General features: G+C 47.2%; 2 protein-coding genes across 2 annotated transcripts; one reads left to right on the top strand and one right to left on the bottom strand.

Moving 5' to 3' along the window:
- Nucleotides 1-1,302: 1,302 nt before the first annotated feature.
- SNIP1 (Smad nuclear interacting protein 1) lies at nt 1,303-12,458 on the bottom strand. Its single transcript, XM_080800385.1, has 4 exons — nt 12,169-12,458; nt 10,815-10,917; nt 5,079-5,677; nt 1,303-4,180 (listed from the first exon to the last, which is right to left on the bottom strand). Exons 1-4 carry the CDS (start codon nt 12,393-12,395, stop codon nt 3,916-3,918), a joined length of 1,194 nt encoding a protein of 397 aa, XP_080656511.1. The 5' UTR covers nt 12,396-12,458; the 3' UTR covers nt 1,303-3,915.
- Nucleotides 12,459-14,051: 1,593 nt separating this feature from the next.
- Nucleotides 14,052-20,213, top strand: DNALI1 (dynein axonemal light intermediate chain 1; the record flags this gene model as incomplete). Its single annotated transcript, XM_080799951.1, has 6 exons — nt 14,052-14,197; nt 14,715-14,860; nt 16,619-16,788; nt 17,770-17,948; nt 18,282-18,446; nt 20,178-20,213. Exons 1-6 carry the CDS (start codon nt 14,117-14,119, stop codon nt 20,211-20,213), a joined length of 777 nt encoding a protein of 258 aa, XP_080656077.1. The 5' UTR covers nt 14,052-14,116.
- Nucleotides 20,214-20,236: the final 23 nt, after the last annotated feature.

Here is a 20,236-nt window from a genome sequence, read left to right as displayed (position 1 = left end):
ACCAGCTGTCTTTTCCCTCAAATCTGTCCACTAAGGACCGCCAGATTGCTGGGAGGGAATAGTCTAGAGCAAAGACCACTGAACCAGGACTGAGATGATTTTTCATCCTAGCTCTATGCCTGCCTTGCTGCAGGACCTTAGGAAAATAGCTCCATTTTACAGTGGGTAAAATCCTTCATTTTACAGAACTCCTTCCGCATATCCCACTCCACTCCTGTGGTCCTCTGGACTGGTCTGTAACAATGCCCTCTTCTACCAATGGTTCAAAACCAACCTGTTCTCTAAGGCACACCACAAATGCAAACTCTTGCACAGGGTACACTTCTAGATGACTGCTCCGTTTCTAACTCACAGTTGTAATTCAGCTGTTAGCACAGTAACCTTATACAATCATTTGTTGGAATAACTCACTTGAACTTTAGAGTAAATGTGAACCAATCAACTGTCTTTTTCAATTGTTTCCCACTCGATAAATGGAAACTTTACCCAAAGAAACCAGATGAAGCTTTAAATTCCAAAGCTTTAATTTAAGTCAAGCAGGCTTCTCACTTGCATAAACATACATACCCAGGAATGTTCGGAACACCATCACACAAGCAGGCACTGCTCGTTGATGTGTGCGAGTCACACTTGGGCTTTCATTAACATGCTTTCACCTCATTCCTCACATCCACGACTAACTTCCACAAAGGGAAGGATGTTAAAAAACATAACCCGCTGTGCACTGTATCAAATAATAATCAACCCAAAGTATGTATTTCAGTTCTAAGCCTTTTGAAACCAAGCTATATTGTATACTGGCACACTCCATACACTAATACAAAAATGATAAAAACAAAACAAATCTTATTATCTGAATTAATTACTCTGCTTTTACTTATCACCAGAATACAATAAAAGTATTTGAAAGCTACATCACCAGTTGTTCTTAATGAGGTCTTCTTTTGTCCATGTCTGAATGAGAGAACTAGGTGACTAGGAAGAGGTTTGATGGGGAAAACCTGAAGATTCCGTCCTATACTTCAGCAATACTGTAGATCACCACAGAGGTTTTGGGAGAGGGACTCAGAAACAAAGGTCTGCTTTATAGATAGCTTGGTTTTGACAGCAATGTTTTGCAGCCAGTGGGGAGAACAGGTAGAGAATAAAGAAGTTGCAAATGGCTAGGAGGAACATGAGTTACCAAGAAAAGAATTCAAGAAGAAAGCTGTAGTCAACTTCAAATGAAAAGTCCACTGGCTTTGGAGATGGGTAGTGTCTTTTCTTTGAGCCTTTTTTTTTTTTTTTTAAAAGATTTTATTTATCTATGGGGTGCCTAGGTGGCTCAGTCAGTTGGGCATCTGCCTTTGGCTCAGGTCATGATCCCAGCGTCCAGGGTTCAAGCCCCACATTTGGCTTCCTGCTCTGGGGCGTGGGGAGAGCTCTCCCTCTGCCCCTTCCCGCTTGTGCTCTCTGAAATAAGTAAAATCTTAAAAAAAAAAAAAAAAAAAGATTTTATTTATTTATGAGAGAGCACAAGCACATGCACAATCAGGGAGGGGGGTGAAGGAAGAGGGCCAAGCGGACTCTATGCTGAGTGAGGACCCTGACCCAGGGCTTGATCCCAGGACCCTGAAATCATGACCTGAACCAAAGTCAGACAACGCTTAACTGACTGAGCTGTCCAGGTGTCCTGACCCTCTTTCGTTAAAAAAAAAAAAGATGTCAGCGTATTGGAGGAGGGTGGAGGGGGGCACCTTCCCAGATGTTTGGCATGAATCTTTTAATGCAAGAAGGTATTCCTCCACTAAAGCAAGTTTACTTCACAATTGGGACCTTTTACTGAAGAATGTAGGCAAGTGGTCACACCTAGTGTGCTGCCCAGCAGGTTGGTGTTTGCAGCAAAGCCAGAGGCTACCTGGAAGCAGTAGTAGGAGCACAAACTGAACAGGAGGCCCTGATTCCAGCAAGAGAAAGCCATCGGCTGGGATACATCAAAGCAAAACCTACCTTTCAGACAGACACAGATGCAATAGGGGCTCTACGGCAGATAGGAAAATGAGGAAAATAGCAGTCACAGTGGCCACTGTAGAGCACATGGGGGGGGGGGATGCTAACTGCTCTCTTGACATTAGAGCTTCCCTATGTCTAACTGACCTCATTGTGTATTCACTCTTTAAGGGGACCTTTTCCTTTCTTTGGCATAAACACTAGTCAGCACTTAGTCCTGAGTCCACATGGGTAGGTGGGAGAAAAACCATCTCACAGCATCACAAGTTTCCAAGAGGAGCAAACAGTGGACTGCAGCACTGAGCAGCATCACCCCCTCCCCACAAGTCCCCCACCCCCCGCAGGCAACACAGCAGGGACAGGGATTCACTGGTACAAGACCTGCTATGTAGAACCTGCCCCAACAGACTAGGAAAACCCTTTTGCTGCCAATTCAGAAAACACTGCTGCTGCCACAGGAGCAGGACTCACTCACTGACGTGTGAGGGTCTGGCTTCCAGAGCTGCTGCTGGCCCCAACTTCACTATTTCCTGGTCTCACCGCAGCATACCCTCTACAACTACTAGGCGCTTACTAGGTAAACTACAGTTTACCTCCAAAGTCCTGATGCAAAGACGACTGTGGCTGCACACAGACCTATAAACACAAGATCCTTCTGCCAAGAAAGAATAACCCTTTGAAATGGGGCTATATTTACAAATTTTATTATTTTTTTATCCCAAAAATACATATAAATGAAAACCTGCTATTCAAATGCAGGGAGGCCTTCGCCTATAATGTAGTATCACATTTACATCACAAAACATTCTCATATGAAAATCAGTACGCAGCTCTTTCACTCACACTTTTATGTATACACACACACACCCGCACACACACACACCACACACACACAGTGTATGTAAGTAGTTACAACTCTGCTACTTACACATATTCCTCTGTGGAAAATTAGGAAACAGGGCAACTCCCTTGCTTTCCGGCCTTGGGAAAGTAAATACAACCTCTCTGAACATTTTCTAAAAAGATGAAACGTGTCAACTATACAACCTCCTTTACACATATACATACGTTGTTAGAATAAAGCAAGGACCGTGCTACATGAACGACACTGTTTTGCAAAGAAGGAAAGAGAACATTTGAATAAAAATGCAAAAGTGAACAGATATGATGATCAAAATGGTTATGTACATGCTTTACGGAGAAATTGGAATTCTCTCACAGGAAACCGATCCATGACACATTTCAGCCTCTTGTGACGTTAGATCAGCACCCACTGGCAGGAGCCAGGATCTTCCTGCCCAGCTGTAGCTTCAGCACGTCCCATAAAGCATCTGTTTAAGTCCAACAGTTAATAATGAGGTCATGTGGTAAGTTCCCACCCTCCAAAAATGAAGTGCAAAATCAACTTCTGTGACTCAAGAGCTCAACCAGGTCAAAGCTTTGGTATATAATGGAGGCTGTTTTGGTGACAACCAAAGCTTAGTAAGATTCTCTGTATTGGGATTTGCCCCAAAAACAAAAAAACAAAAACAAACCCAGTCCACGAAGCTTAACACCTATATAAATAAAGTAACTGTACAACGAGAACAAGCCACAATTCCCCTTGAGCCAAGGGTCTGTAGTTTCCTAGGAAGCAGTTCTGAAAGCACCAAGGACAGCCACGATGCTTCTACTGCAACACGATGTGTTGGTGAGACTGTTCTGAAAACAAATGCCCACAGGCAAGGGGCTGATGTGCCACAGAAAAAAGTTCAACCAAACAAAAGTCAGTTTTCTTATGCTATAACGTAAGGTGGTCAGCAACAGAGCAAAGACTTAAGGCAATAAGAGGCATTAACAGAGAGCACCGTGGTGCTCTCTGACTCAATCCCAAAACCTTTAAAGAAAGAAAAGGTCTCTCGAGAGTTTGGGCTGCTTCCGAGTTTGCTAGCTGTCAGATACTTCCTCCTCCTCCTCGTCATCCTCATCTTCTTTCCTGTCTACTTCAGAGGTGTCAGAGGACTCGTGAAGCAGGACATACTCTCTGCTGCTGAACCCAAATTTAAGTACATCCTTTTCCTTTAGTTCATAGTATCTCTGTGGCTCAATGCGCTTGTTGTTCAAGAACGTTCCATTGCCTGAGCCAAGGTCAATGATGTAGGGCCTCACCCTTCGGCCAACTGTCCCATCAGCACGGGTATATTCCACAAGCCTAGCAGAGATAAAAGAGAAACTTATAAGCAAAATCCCACCTCGGACCATCTGGCATTTTGCTAACACAGCCTATGTGATGTAAATTACCTGGCTTGAACACAATTCAAGTCCAAACTCTAGGAAAGCAAGGGGAAGGTATGGCTTGGATCTGTTAATTGGGAGCGTTAAATATACTTAGAAGAAAAGGCGGGAACTGGTTGCTGAGGGAGTAGAGGAGAGAAATTCATGGTAGATCAAAAGCTTAAAGTCAGAATCCAAGACTTCTTGCCATGATTAAGAAAATACATTTTTGTGTTGTTTATATTCAAGATGATGCTTCTTTCACCTTTATTTGAACATATTTTAGCTCCTGTCCCAATGGGAATAAAGCAGTGGATTTTACCTTCAGAGTCAAGGGAGCTAAACTCTGAACCAGATCATTTACTAGGCTCTGCTAAGCTTCAATCTTCTCACCCGCTGAATGGAGATATTAACAGCTGACCTATCCTCCTCATAGGAGTGTTGTGATGATCAAACAGTAACAGATGTCCTACACAAACGGTCAAATACAGCTTAGCTGACATACACACCAGCCACTCAGGTACACTTCCATTTAACTCCCCAAATAGCCCTCTGAGGTAGGGAGAAACTGAGGTACAGACAGTGGCTTGCCCCAGGCCAAACCCCTGGGACGTGGCAGTGGCAGGATTCAAAATCTGGATCTCTGACACCAAATGTGATGCTTTTAGACACATGTAAGTGATAATTCAAAGGGTGGTTAGATTCATAAACTTAATCCAAAGATTAGATCTGTGAAGCATGGGATTCTTCTGTACACACGTGTACACAAATGTTAGTAATCCCGAGACTCTCGCTTCTGCCCACACTTCTGGTTCTTCCTGCAAACGTGTACTCACCGATACTGAAAGACAGCGTGCTGCTTTGAGCAGGAGGGATGATCGATTGGGATGTCCGCTATGCGGCGGTGCCGGCCTAAGAGGTAGGCACTCTGCCGATGGATGTACATGACAGGAAGCACCTCATCATTTTTAAAGGGGTAGAGGCGCCATCGTTTCTTGGGGATACGTGCTTCTGGGGGCTCACTGTACTTAATGACGACACCCCGGAAGGTGTTGGTGTCCTCGAGAAGTGCCCCAGAGAGTTCAAAGCTTGGCTTTTCTTTAGCGGGTGCCTCTTTGTCTTTATTGTTGCTCCCAGGTCGGGGAACCGACCCCTGAGACTCATTACCACCAGCACTAACTTCGTTCTTCTGGCGATTCTCCCGTCTTCGGGCATTGTAAAACTCCCGCTCTGCATCCTGAGCCTGTAGATTCTGAACATCTCGGTCCCGTCCCTGAGCCTGCCCACTCCCGGGCCTCTCATTAGAGCCTCTCCTCTGGTGAGAATGGCCCCGGTGTCTGTCGCGGTCACTGTTTCTAGCTCGCCTGTGTTCCTGGCCTGATGATTCCCGGTGCTGCCGTTCCTCCCGTCCTCTCCGGGTATGATCCTCACGTTCCTGAAATTCAAACAGATCCAGTAAATGAGAGGCAGTCCACACTCTGTCAACAGATGCATTCAAAAAGCCATTTATGATTTGGACTTTGGCATTCAGAGCAAAATGTCCCACAGAAATCAGGTTAGCAGTGGTGGCTGTATTCCCTTGCAAGGCTCCACACACTATTTCCATAGTCACCTGACTACAGCTCTAACGCTGCAAGTCCAGGTTCAGAGCCCTAGAAACTAGAGGAGCTATAGGCACACTCATAGGGAAGCATACACATAAAACAGAACTAGTGGAATTAAGTAGTCATGTACAAAATAAACACACAAAGAAAAACAGCTAGTTTTCTCTTACGACAAAAATGAAAATGTAATTAATTTTAAAATATCTCATTTCAACAGTAACAAAAATTGTTCAATACCAATACTTCAGAAGTATGTAAGACATATAAGAAGAAACTTGTAAAAATTTGATTTTTTTTAAGATCTGAAAAAAATTAATAAATAAATCATGGTTTCTTGAAAAACAGTATTGAAAATCAGGTTTGCAAAAACTGCAACACATAACATCTATTAATGTATCAATAAGAAAATAAATCAGTAAGACAATTCAAGAGAAAAAAATGGGCAAAGGATATTAACAATTTTTCTAAGGAATAAGTATCTAATGAACACACAAATATAGTAAACTTATCCTTACTAATAACTAAAACATCAGAGATCAAGAGGGAGTCCTGCACGCTATGAGCAAGTCCACCCTACCTGGAAAGGATAAAGAGGATCTGAGCACTGAGATCTCACCGCCTCCCCTACTCCCAGGGCCTTCTCCCTGCTATACACACAGGGGTCAAGCGCAGGCCTGCTTACTCAGAGCAGGACTCAGTTTTCCTAGACTTTCTAGCTTCCAAAGACAAGCATCAAGAGGGAGCCTCAGACGCACATCCTTCCTAACTTAAGGAACTCACAAGCTTGCCACCACCACCTACCAGAACTAATGTCATTACGCCCTTTATCCCTGATTAAATGAGTCACTCAAAGAAGCCACAGACTTCAGGTCATCACCCCCACCTCCCCCATATCCTAATCCCCATAAGGTTCTGTATATCCACTATTCCAATGACCAATTAATCCTCAGTCCTCACTTTAAAGAGGTGCAGACTGTGGCGCCTGGGTGGCTCAGTCGGTTAAAGCGCCCGACTCCTGATTTTGGCTCAGGTCATGATCGTAGGGTCATAAGAACCCCATGTCAGGCTCCACGCTCAGTGGGAACTCTGCCGGAGATTCTCTCTCCCGCTGCCCACCCCCCAACCCCTGTCACACAGGGTAAATAAATAAAGATGGGTAGACCAGGCAAAATTAGTAAGAACTATGGAAAAGGATAAGACAAATTATATAGCCAGATGACACAAAATAACTAAGATTTCAATTATTGGTTAAGTAGGATAATATATATAATACGGTTCCTTTAAAAAAAAAAAGATTTATTTATTTATTATTTATTTGAGAGAGCGAGAGAGATATCACAAGTAGGCAGAGAGGAAGGCAGAGGGGGAGGGGGAAGCAGGCTCCCCGCTGAGCAGAGAGCTGGATGTAGGGCTCGATCCCTGGACCCTGAGATCATGACCTGAACTGAAGGCGGAGGCTTAACCCACTGAGGCACCCAGGCTCCCCAATATGGTTCCTTTTTAAAAATTTTTTAGAAGATTTTATTTATTTGAGAGGGAGAGAGAGAAAGCAGAAGCAGCAGGGAAGGGCAGAAGGAAAAGCAAGCTCCCTGCTGAGCAGAACCCCTAACATGGGGCTGGATCCCAAGACCCTGGGATCCTGACCCAAGCCAAAGGCAGACGCTTAACTGACTGAGCCACCCAGGTGCCCCATGGTTCCTTTTTTTTTTAATTGAAAATTTTGCATGGAAAACACACAGAGATACATACTAAAACATAAAGGAAAAAAGGAGAAGGTAAGTATAAGAGAGCCGTGAAATATAAATATCAAACTATTAACATGGTTGCCTCTGGGGACTTAGGTGATTTTTTTTCTTTTTTGGGAGGGAGGAGGGAGCCTGCAACTTTGGGGATAACGGGAGAAGTAACCATACACTACATATCCCATACTCTCACTTTTTACTTTATATGCTTTTATATACCTCTGTGTTATTACAATGAGCACACAATCAAATTTATTTTTTAAATGGTGGTTCAGGTGTGGAGAAGAGAATGCCTGCAAGCACAAATCATGCTTAAGTCAGAGGCTGTGTGCATTCCTCCTTAGGATTAACCCATGTGAAAGTCACTGAGTGTCAACTGCCTGTCAAGCCCTTTTACTTGAGAACCATTTCCAAGTTTCCAACTGATTAACACACAGAAATTAGCTTTTAAAGAGATAATTTAATGTCAGAAGAGAAGTTAACATAGATAAACAAATGAAGACACATCAAAACAATAATAAACACCGAAAAGTTCCATTTTAGGCATGCCTGGGTGGCTCAGTCGGTTAGGCTTCTGGTGTCAGGCTCTTTGTTCAGCAGAGCCTGTTTCTCCCTCTGCCTGCTGCTCCCCCTGCTTATGCTCGCTATTTCTCTCTCTCTCTCAATCTGACAAATAAATAAATAAATAAAATCTTAAAAAAAAAAAAAAGAAAAGAAAAGGAAAGCTTCATTCTAAAAGTCCCAGAACTTACTGTAAAGGGTTCATTTAGAAACCGCAGGTAGGGAGCTGCCAGTTGTACAGTGGAAAAAAACGAAAACCAAAAAACGAAAGGCCTCGTCCTGGTGGTGTGGCTCTGGGAGCTGCATTCTGAGAGCTAAAGCAGGGCCTGATCAATTCACACTGCATACCACCAAGGCTGTCTGGCTTTCTATCTTTAAGATACTAGGAAGTTGGTCCACAGTCTCTCAAAGTTAACAGGAAAATCCATTTTTTTAATGTCTGTTTGCACACTGTAGCATAGTCTCTTTAAAAACACGGAATGCTTGTCTCTCAAGTTTGAGGGAAAAGCAAGGGTGTCCCTTCTCACTACTCTCATTCGACACAGTGCTGGAAGACCTACTTAGTACAATAAGACAAGACAAGGAAATACGATGCATAGAGATTATAATGGAAGAAATGAAACTGTCCTTATGTGAAGATATGATTGTCTATGTAAAAAAAATCCCAAGAAATCTACAAAAAACCTTCCTGGACTAAATCAGCTGAGTTCAATGAGGTCACAGGATATAAGAAAAACACAGAAAAATTAAAAATCAATTATATTTCTATAGATTAGCAATGAACATGTGGACCAAAACTTAAAAATATCACTTATAATCACTCCCCCAAAGAAAAAACTTCATGTAAATCTAATAAAATATACATAGAACGTAAGTGCTAAAAACTATAAATGCTGAAGAAAAAAATCAAAGATCTAAATAAATGACTTAAACAGTGCTCATGGACCGGAAGATTCGATATGATAAAAAGCCAATTCTTCGGGCACCTGTGTGGCTCAGTCAGTTAAGTGTCTGCCTTTGGTTCAGGTCATGATCCCACAATGAAAGGAGCACCTGGCTGGCTCAGGTGGTAGAACATGGGACTCTAGAGTTCACGCCCCACGATGGACATGGAGCCTACATAAAATGAAAAATAAATAAAAAGTAAATAAAATTACAATGAGGTATCATTACACATCTACTAGAATGGCTGAAACAAAAAATAATGTCAACACCAAATGTTGGTGAGGATGCCGAGAAATGGCTTCACGCACAATACAGGTGGGAACTGTAGGATGGTACAGTCACTGCTAAGGACTGAATAGTGTCCCCCCAAAATTCATGTGTCGCGGTCCCAACTACCATCCTCAGAATGTAACCATTTTTGTGGTACCTTTTTTTTTTTTTTTTGCTTTTGTTTTTGCTTCTTATTGAGATAAGGTCTTGAAAGACGTGATTAAGTTAAGATGACAGCAAAGCCCTAATCCAGTATGACTGGTGTCCTTGTATGAAGAGGATGAGACACCAAGGGTATGAGCCCACAGAGGAATGGCCATATGAGGTCACAGACAGGAAGGTAGCATTTGCAAGCCAAGGAAAGAAGCCTCAAGAGAAACAAAACCTGCTGACATCTTCATCTGGGACTTTAGCCTCCAGAGTTGTGAGAAAATTAATTTGTTGTTTAAGGTACCCAGTCTGTGGTATTTTGTTAGGGAAGCCCTAGCAAACTACCACAGCCACTAGCATACAACCTGCACTCCTGGGCATTTACCCCAGAGAATGAAGGTATGTTCACACAAAAACCTGTACACAAACTGTTACAAAGCAACCCTACATATAATAGCCCAAAACTGGAAACAACCCAGATGTTTTTTAGTGGGCAAATGGTTAAATCCATGTCACCGAGTATCACTCAGCAATAAAAAGAAATGAGCTACTGAGAGATACAACAACCTGAATGAATCTCCAAAGAATTATGCTGAGTGAAAAGAGCCAATCCCTAAAGGATACATGTATGATTCTACTGACATAACGTTCTTTTTTTTTTTTAAACATTTTATTTATTTATATGACAGAGAGAGAGAGAGAGAGAGAGAGAGAGATCACAAGTAGACAGAGCAGGAGGCAAAGAGAGAGGGGAAAGCAGGCCCCTGCCAAGCAGAGAGCCTGATGCGGGGCTCGATCCCAGGACCCTGATATCATGAACTGAGCCGAAGGCTGAGGCTCAACGCACTGAGCCACCCAGGAGCCCCTGACATAACATTCTTGAAGTGACAACATTATAGATACAGAGAACAGATTAGAAGTTGCCAGGACTTGAGAGGTAAGGGTGAGAGAGAAGTGGGTGAGACTACACAAGGACAACATGATGGATCCTCGTGATGATGGAAATGTTTTGTATCTTGACTAAAACAGTGTCACCTGTGATATCGTACTGGAATCCTGTAAGACGTCACCAGTGAGAAAAACAGTAAAGAGTATACCTCTGTATTTTTTTTTAACCACTGAATGTAAATCAACAATTACCTCAAAAAAAGTTTAACAAAACAAGCAAGGAAAACAAAAACCCAGTTTCTAGAAAAATCCATTGCAGTACACGTAGACACACATGATTGATTACGCGTTTGTCAGGATGGGAAGAGGTTTTAGATTTGGACCTGGTATCAAAACATCTCAATCCACTTACCTGCTTCACTTTGACTGTTGAGTGGTGAGGGCTTCGGCTTCTCTTACTCCGAGGAGACTTGCTTCTTCTCCCTGAGGACTTGTTTTTCTTTTTGGCTGGGGACCTTTTCAGAGCATGGTACACACAGGGTTTTATCTCAATTTCCCTTCCCCCAAATAAATTCACCTCAAGTAACAGGCTTACCTACTAACACAAACAGCACATTTGTGAAGGGCTCTGCTTTTCACATTAAAGGAGGCGAGCACTTCACTCTCCAGCCCTGATGTCTTCCTTGAGTTCCAGACCCACATACATGGCTACCTACTAAACCTTCTCACAGAGCATAACTCTTGCTTTCTCCAACCCCTCAAAACCCTTTCCTCCCTCAATCTCTGCCATCTCAGTAACCACCTTCCACCCTGCTCAAGACAAAAACCTAGAAAATGCCCTTAACTCTTTTTTTCCCTCACCACCAATAGCTCCCCACTCCCTCCCCCCACAACCACATTAATCCATCAGTGAGTCCTGCAGCTCTATCTCCTCCCTCTCCCACCTCACTCCTACTACTCTCCTTCATCACCGGACAATCCCCCCCCCCCCATGTCTAGAACAATCACATTAATTCTGCTTCAGGATCTTTGAGCGCATTGTTTCCTCAGCCCAATCCTTATGAGGCTGGATTAGTCTTATCATTCGAGTCTCAACTCAAATGGCACCTTTTCAGGGAGCCCTTCTCTCACTTCCCTTCGAACTCCATCACATGCCTATTTTAACCTCTTCTTTAACCTAATACTTGTTACTAACTGAAACTATTTTCTTTATCTGCTTACTATTTTGTCTCAAGGTGAGAGCACATCAATTTCCCCACAGCAAAGAGGACTGCTCACCCTTGAGGTCCCTGTACCTAGGACACTCTTTGGCACGCAGTAAGACCTATGTTGAAGGAATGAATCAACGAGTCCAGCAAGAGACAATTTTCCTTCCAAATCTCTACCAGGTAGCTCGCCTAAGCTCTCAACGTGGAAAACTTTGGGGGCAGATAACTGGAAAGCCAAAGCCGGCACTCCATTTGCAGGCAGATGGGGAAAATCTTTTATTTCAATTCGATCAGTGCTATCTGCTGGGCCCGTACTCGGCCAAGAGCTGGGCACAGAGATGAAGGGGTGGGATCCTACCCATTAGGCATCAGGCGCTTAACCCAAATAACAGGTACCAGAGTAAACATTCTTCAGCACAAACCCGACAGGCTCACTTCCACCGCTTTAAGATTAAATCCAAGCTGCAGCGCGCGGCATTCAAGGTGTGTTTCTGACGCTAGCCCTGTCTCTTCTCAAGGAGCCAGACCCAAGTCCATCCCAGGCGCCTTCCCACTTACCGGCTACCTCCTCGGGCTCGGTTCCCGCGGTGACCAGGGCGGCCCGGGTCGCCGGCTGGCGGGGACGCGCTACCGCCGGAGGAATCTGGGCGGCGGTGGGCGGGAGGCGCGGCTTCCGGGCTGAGGCGCTCCTGCTTCACCTTCACCACCACCGCCGCCGCCACCACGTCCCCGTCGCGGTGCCTCCGCCGGCTCCCCCGCTCCCGCTCGCTCTTTACCTCCTTCATGCTGAGATACGAGCCGAGCGAAGGAAAAACAGGTCCGTTGCGCTCCTCTCGCTGAAGGAAATGACGGCCCTGACCCCTGGACTTCCGCTTCCGGGTGCGCGTTCTCCCAGAAACCCTCGCGGCGGAGATCTAAGCACGTGACAACCGCTCCGCAGCTGGCGGGACTGTAAGGACCTGCTCGGGTGGCGGGAATTTTAAGTGTCAGAAAGAAACTTCGGGAAACAGCTCCCCTCGAGGCTGTTTGTTGCCGTGTTATTAGTAATTACTACACGGAGACAATCTGAATGCCCAGCAGTAGGAAACTGTTTAGCCAACTGACAATGGTCTGTCTCCGTTCGTAACGCGGTTTACAAGCTCTGTGACGGAGGAAAGAACCCCTGCTTTGCTCAACGAAAGAAGCGGGATCAATAATGGTGCGCAAACTGTGATTTGGAAATACGAAGTTAAGAGAGGAGTAAGTGGAATCACAGTACTGCCCGTGGGCCAGTCATTAGTATTCCCCCTCTATTCTCGAACTTTATGTTATGCTGTCATTTCAACATCTAGTTAAAAACAAACACTTTTTATTTTTTTTTTTTAAAGATTTTATTTATTTATTTGACAGAGACAGAGATCACAAGTAGGCAGAGAGGCAGGCAGAGAGAGAGGAGGAAGCAGGCTCCCCACTGAGCAGAGAGCCCGATGCGGGGCTCGATCCCAGGACCCTGGAATCATGACCTGAGCCGAAGGCAGAGGCTTTAACCCACTGAGCCACCCAGGCGCCCCAAAACAAACACTTTTTAAACATGTTTTATTTTCAAGTCATCTCTACAGCCAGCGGCAAAGCTCGAACTCACCACCTCCAGATTAAGTCTCACGCTCCACCGACTGAGCCAGCCTGGTGCCCCAAAAACAAATACTTTTTAACCTGGACCTCCAGGGGGCGCCTGGGTGGCTCAGTGGGTTAAAGCCACTGCCTTCTGCTCAGGTCATGATCTCAGGGTTGAGGGATCGAGCCCCGCATCAGGCTCTTTGCTCAGCGGGGAGCCTGCTTCTCTCTCTCTCTCTCTCTCTCTCTGGCTGCCTCTCTGCCTACTTGTGATCTTTCTCTGTCAGATAAATAAATAAAATTAAAACAAAAAACCTGGAGGGGCGCTTGGGTGGCTCAGTGGGTTAAAGCCTCTGCCTTCAGCTGGGGTCATGGGATCAAGCCCCATATCGGGCTTTCTGCTCAGCAGGGAGCCTGCTTCCTCCTCTCTCTCTGCCTGCCTCTCTGCCTACTTGTGATCTCTGTCTGTCAAATAAATAAATAAAATTAAAAACAAAACAAAACAAAAAAAACAGAAAAAACCCTGGAGCTCCAGATGCCCTCCTCTGGGAATCTTCTCCAGGCCTTCACAGAGGAGTCACGTGACTCCCATTTTACAGGCGATAAAACTGGGGATCAGCGAAGGTGACTTGCCATCTCATTCAAATTGCGAACAAGATGCAGCACAAGGACTCCAGCTCCTGTTTTGCCCGTTTCCAAAAGTATCAAGGCGACCCGGTGAGCGGGAACCCTGATAACGTAAAGCACGAGGAGAATTTTTCACCAAGGCTGAGCGGAAACTCACGACTGCTGGCCCCGCCCCACTCCGAAGCCCCGCCCAGGCCACGAGGAAGGGGGAGGAGGTTTCCATGGTGACAGCAAACAAGGCGCATACTCGAGGGGCCGCAGCCGGGCTACTACCCTCGTCGCCGCCATGATCCCCCCCGCGGACTCTCTGCTCAAGTATGACACCCCGGTGTTGGTGAGCCGGAATACGGAAAAGCGGAGCCCCAAAGTAAGGACGGGTCTCATGGGGCGGGGGAGCCCGGGAGCTCCGATGGGGAAAGATCCCTGCGGTGAGGGTCCGGGGTCCAGAGAGATGTGGGCTGCAGCAACTGGGAGCAAAGGGAATTAGGACGGGGGAAGGAAGATGGGAGAGCGGTACAAGGAACCCAGATGGGTGACCCCAGAGGGCAGATTTAGGATGAGGAAGGAAGTCATAGAGGTGGATGGGGCTCATTCTTTTTCGTAGTTGTCTGGTCCAAGAATAGATCTGGTAAGTGACTGTTTGCTCCATCACTAGAGGGTTGAGCACCCGTGCGGGAAACACTTGTTCCAGGAGATACAGGCCTTGGACTGGGGTGGCACCGGAGACTCTTCATGGCTTCCTTAAGCTGAGACATAACTTTTGAGAAGACAGATGGAGAAAGTGATCTGGGAAGAGGGGAAGGGTGTTTAGAAGACCTGGGGCAACTCAGAGCGCTTGGATATGTGGAGTTCAGTGTCTGCCCTAACTTGTCCATTTTTCTCAGGCACGGCCACTGAAAGTCAGCCCCCAGCAGCCTGGACCCTCCGGTCCAGTCCCACAGCCACCAAAGACCAAGCTCCCCTCAACTTCTTCTGTCCCAGATCCTACAAAGCAGGCAGAAGAAATCTTAAATGCCATCCTACCCCCAAGGTAAAAATTTAGGAGCAATGGCTGGGAGAAAGCCCAGGCTTTGCTATCCCAGAACTTGGGAATGTAGGAAGAGGCACCCTGTCTCTGCCCCTGGCCAGGATTTCCTCCCAGCAATCCAGCACTCCTAGAGCTTGCGGACGGCTGGATCCTGGAAGGGTGGGGGGCAGGGAGACCTCTTCTCTATCGTCCTCTTTTCCTAAGTGCTCAAACCCAGGCTCATGGCTTTAAATACCATCTATATGCTGATGACTCCCAAATGTGTTTTTCCAGCCCTGTTCTTTCCTCTAAACTCCAGACCCAAATATTTCACTGCTTCCTCATTAGCTTCATGAAGGTGTCTCCTGGGCGTCTCAAACTCAGCATGTGCAAACTAAATCACGGTGTCCCCCTCTCCCAAACTACTCACCCCCAGTCTTCTTTCTCCTAGTGGCTCAGGCCACTCTTCATTCCTTTTGATCTCTCACATCACACGTCCTATCCTTCATCAAATTATTTTGGCTCTACCTTCAAATTTATATCCCCAATCCAACCACTTTCCACCCTCTCTGCTTCCACTGTTTTGTTCCTCATCACTGTTTGTTACCTACATTGGCCTCCTATCTGCTTCTGTTCTTTGCCCCTGCAATCTATTCTCCAAACAGCCCCCAAATCCTAAGCCAGATCATGCCAGCCTTCTGCCAGGAACTCTTTAATGGCTTCCCATGTCCCTCTGACCAAAATCCAAAGTCCTTACAATGACCTTGTTAGCATGATCTGGCCCCTCGTATATCCGTGATCTCATCTCCCATTATTCTCCTTCTGTTCAGGGGGGTGATGCCACAGAGGCCTCTGCTCACTGTCTCTGGACACTGCTCTGACAGTTGCTGTTCTTACTGCCGAGGATACTCTTCCCCCGATGTCCACCTCGTTCCCTTCCATCTCTCTACTCGGGTCTCGCTCAAACGTGATTGCCTCAAGGCAGCCTTCCTTGAGAATCCTTATTAAAAAAAAACCATTTTCTCTTCTTCACCATCCCCCTACCCTGCTCCCTCTTTATCTGACATGCTTTGTTGACTATTTTTATGTAATAAGTTAACAGCACAGTTTCTAAGGCTGTAATGAAAAGAGACTCATCTGAGATGGAAGTCAAAGAAGGGAGGGGAGATTTTTCAGGTGGTTCCCTCCTGTCAATAAATGGAAATCCTCTCCCCACTGTGATTCTTCCCTCAGGCTCCCTTCTTGTGATTCTGGAACCTGGCCATGCCTCTGACATAAGGTTTACTGGGGGGCAGGTCGGTGAGGGGAGCGAGGAGGGGACCACATAGGCGCACGCCTTCAGGAAGCTCCCCACTGCACACATTTGCCTCTTTCTGGCTGGCACAAGTTTTATGGTGCCCTGTGTGTCCCACCCCACAAGTCAGTGGGGAATTCTCACTGGCCTTTCTATTCCAATCAAGCAACAAGGCCCATGAAGCTGCCCTCACCTCAGCTCATTAGGAGGGTAAGATCTGGAACATGGGTGATGATTTCACAGAAAACCACAGGAGGGTAGAGATTGCCCAGCTCCCAGGTAGAGGCCCCGTGGAGGCGGCTTAGTGGGTGTGGCTATGGAGCCCCACGCTCCCCAGAGAAGAGAGAGGGATGGAAGCTTCTGGCGGGTTGGTGACAGAGCTGCCCTTTATTCCTGCTCAGGCAGAGGACCCAAAAGGCCAGCTCTGCTCAGGTCCAGGGGCCCCTCTAGCTGTGGGTTTGCTCAGCCCGGCTGTGTCTGTGCCACAGGGAGTGGGTGGAGGACACGCAGCTGTGGATCCAGCAGGTGTCCAGCACCCCCAGCACCAGGATGGATGTGGTGCATCTCCAGGAGCAGCTGGACCTGAAGCTGCAGCAGCGGCAGGCCAGGGAGACCGGCATCTGCCCTGTGCGCAGGGAGCTCTACTCGCAGTGCTTCGGTGAGCGGCCTGGCTCGGGCTGCAGTTGCGGGGCTACGTGGTCTTCTCCTACCTCCTGCCCTTCCCCGTAAACACAGACCCGAGTTCTGAGTACCCCCGAGCCAAAGCCCACCTCATCCTGGAATTGTCTTGTCTCCCCCTCCCTGCCCCCCAACCCCAGGAATTGCTAAAGGCATCCCCATCCCCCCATCTTCCAGCCAACCTGAACACCTGGTTCCTAACCTCTTAGCAAATGGTTAAAGATCAGAACTTCCATTTTAAATCTTTTTTAAAAAAGATTTTTTTATATTAAGCATGTTCATTTTTTAATCAGAAAGATTAATGTTCCGTAGTTATATCCACCCATCAACATTCAGCCCTTGGCCCAGAAAAATATTTCAGGATGATTTGCTACTAACCAACAGTCACCAAAGAGTTAAGTGATAGTGTCAAATGGCTGTCCCCCAGCCCATACTCCCTGGCCTGAGTGGACTCTGACGTTCAGACTGCCGCCACACCCTGCAGCCAGCAGGATCCCCTCAGTCTGAGGGTGACTGGGGTTTGCTGGCTGGGTCAGCATCTGTGGAAGAGATGGGTGGGCAAGCTCGGATTCTTACCGTTTGCAGCCCCGAGCCGGTCCAGCAGAAGGGGCATGCAGGAGATCCCAGCTGCTTTAAAGTACTCATCATCCTCAAACTGAAAAGTCAAATTTCTCAGACTGGTACCCTGGGCTTTCTTTCTGAGGGTGGCTAAGAGGGGCCTTCCAGCTACAAGCAAACCTGAGGGCTCCTGTCTCCCTCTGCCCTGGGCTCGCCGACTGCCTGTCCTCCCAAGTGCTAAATTCAGAGCAGTGGCTATCTGGCAAGGCTTCTGGGGCCTCTGTCCCCAAGTGGGGAGGACACACGCTATGCTGTCCCTAGTAGGAAGGGTGGTGAGCCATAGACGTGGCACGGTTTCCCTCCCACCTGCCTTCCTGAACTCATTGTGTGTGCACTTTGGAAGACGAGCTGATCCGAGAGGTGACTATCAACTGTGCAGAGAGGGGGCTGCTGTTGCTTCGAGTCCGGGATGAGATCCGCATGACCATTGCCGCCTACCAGACCTTGTATGAGAGCAGCGTGGCCTTTGGCATGAGGAAGGCGCTGCAGGCTGAACAGGGGAAGTCAGACATGGAGAGGAAAGTGAGTGGGGTTGACCATGAGGTTTCAGCCCTCTGTGAATTCTTCTGTCAATTCTTCTGTCACAGGGTTGCCATTCCAGATGAAATTCTGGCCTCTGAGGGGGCTCTGGCCATCCCGCCAACGGGGACCCTTGGGTTCAGAGCGGCTGGTCGGCCCGTTGCTGGCAGATCCCGCTCCTCATGGACGTGCCGTGCCAGTCACCAACCCCCCACTGGGTGGCAGCACAGACCCTGACAATGTCAGCTTGGACAGCTGTGCCCAGGTCCCCTCCACCCAGTCACACGATCCTGACCCTTGGTGGTAGCCCAGGATGACCCAAATTTCTGTCCTCAGATTGCAGAATTGGAAGCAGAAAAGAAAGATTTGGAGAGGCAAGTGAACGAGCAGAAGGCCAAGTGTGAGGCCATCGAGAAGCGGGAGATTGAGAGGAGACTGGTAGAGGAGAAGAAGCACAATGAGGAGATTCAGTTCCTCAAGCGGACTAACCAGCAGCTGAAGGTGGGCCCCCCCCCCAACCTCCCCCAGGCCCACGCTCTGCCAAGGAGTGAAGGAAGCAGCGGTTGGGATGGGGCGGGGTGGGGAGGGGATGGTGAAGATTTATTATATATCTTTTCCAGCCATTGGGCTCTGGATTCCCACAACACCTCAGCCCGACTCTCCAGTGGAGGGTGTTTTCCCCTTGGAAAGAAGTCGCCCATCCCCCGGGAGGGGCAGATATGGCAGAAAGTGGAACTTCTCTCCCATGACAGCATGGGCTGGATCTCTTCAGCAGGCTCTCTTGGGAGGGCTTTTCCCGCCTGCGGCCCCTCTGAGGCATAGCCTTTGGGGTGGGCAGGGAAGGCCCTTTGAGAGGGAGAACCATTTCAAATTAGGAACTTTCCCCAGGTGCATGGTCAGGGGAAGGCGACTGGAGGTGTTTTTCCTCCAAGTCCCTTTGCCAGTGGTTTGCTTTTACCCAGCTGAGCTGAAGTGGGGCCAGGCCCCTGAAACTCTACGTTCTCTGTGGGATCTGAAGTTTCTCTAAGGCTGGGCCCCAGTCCAGCATCATCACCTGGGAACTTTTAGAAATACAAACCACTGGGCCCATCCCAGATCTACTGAGTGGGAAACATCGGGGCTGGGGTCCAGCAACCTAACAAGGTCTGCAGTGGAAGTTTGAGGACCGTTGTTCTAGACAGCGGACCTGTTCATGTTTGGTGGTGGTCTCCCATGGCCGTGGCCAGAGGGGCCCCTGGATTCTGTCTCCCTTTCCTCCCTAGTCCTTGGAAAGTTTACATTCTTGTGACTGGCAGGCTTCTTGGGGCTCCACCAAGGCCAGGCACTTAAGATAAAGACGGGCTTGTATGAACTGCTAGTGCGGGACGACAGATCTTCCTGTTGCTGAGTTTAACGAAGAAAAGCTAGAAACTTCACAGCCAGACATGAATCTATTTACTTAGCAGCTTCTGAAGCTGCGTGCCTTATCTGCCGTGTTCCCTTCACCATAAGCCCGAGTTCCTCAGTTCCTCCTTGCAGTTACCAGCAACAGGAGCACAGCAGAATACCTTGGCTTCTAACATTTATAAGCAACCTTGTCATCCCCAGGGTGTAGGACTCTTTAGAAGTGAGTTATTTTTATTGGCTCCAAGCTGCACTGCAAATAAAGCAGTGCCTGTAGTCCCCAAGATAGACCTGCTTAAAGAGCTGTCCACACACCATGATAGTAAATTATTTTACTGGCTGCCGGAGGAGCAGAGTAAATAACTCCCAAGTGTGTTAGGCTTTACATACAAGATGGACAGCTCCCTACTTACTGGTAGCAATTTCCTCTAATTGGGTGTCAAGTTGTCTCAGTGGCTGAAAGATGGCTGTTTCCCAAACCTCTCGTCCCAGCACACAGCTCCCAGGATCCCAACCCAGAGAGCCAGATGTTTACCTTAGCATTTCAGGCCCGAAATCTGAGCCGTGAAAAACCACTATTTCAACAACTTTTATTCAATTTCCTTTTCAATGCTTTATATTCTACACGGAGCCATTATCGTATGGAAACCAGGACAGCTCTGGTTTCTCCTCCTGCAGCAAGACTGGATGCCAAGCCCGAAACTAGCTAATCTAGGAAATACGGAATTGGGAACGGAGGGAAAAACACTTGGCGGGGTGGAATTGAATTCTTCTTCCCAGGGACTTTCTCACCTCTCAGCTAAAGGCTGCAAGCTTCAAATATTAATGGAGTTTGTTTTTGTTTTTCAGGCCCAACTGGAAGGCATTATTGCACCGAAGAAGTGATCATTTCCACATGGGTCTCGGCG

Source organism: Martes martes (genome assembly GCF_963455335.1).
Source record: "Martes martes genome assembly, chromosome: 4".
NCBI classification, from domain to species: Eukaryota; Metazoa; Chordata; class Mammalia; order Carnivora; family Mustelidae; genus Martes; species Martes martes.
The sequence above is the reverse complement of the archived record's forward strand: the minus strand, read 5'-3'. Positions and strand labels throughout refer to the sequence as shown.

What these genes read in the sequence shown, in the direction of transcription:
- SNIP1 (XM_080800385.1), bottom strand. Translation starts at nt 12,395, where the DNA reads ATGAAGGAGGTAAAGAGCGAGCGGGAGCGGGGGAGCCGGCGGAGGCAC. An exon ending in CAACAGTCAAAGTGAAGCAG is followed by an intron (nt 5,678 to 10,814) that starts GTAAGTGGATTG and finishes TTTGAATTTCAG; the next exon opens with GAACGTGAGGATCATACCCG. An exon ending in CACGCTGTCTTTCAGTATCG is followed by an intron (nt 4,181 to 5,078) that starts GTGAGTACACGT and finishes TATCTCTGCTAG; the next exon opens with GCTTGTGGAATATACCCGTG.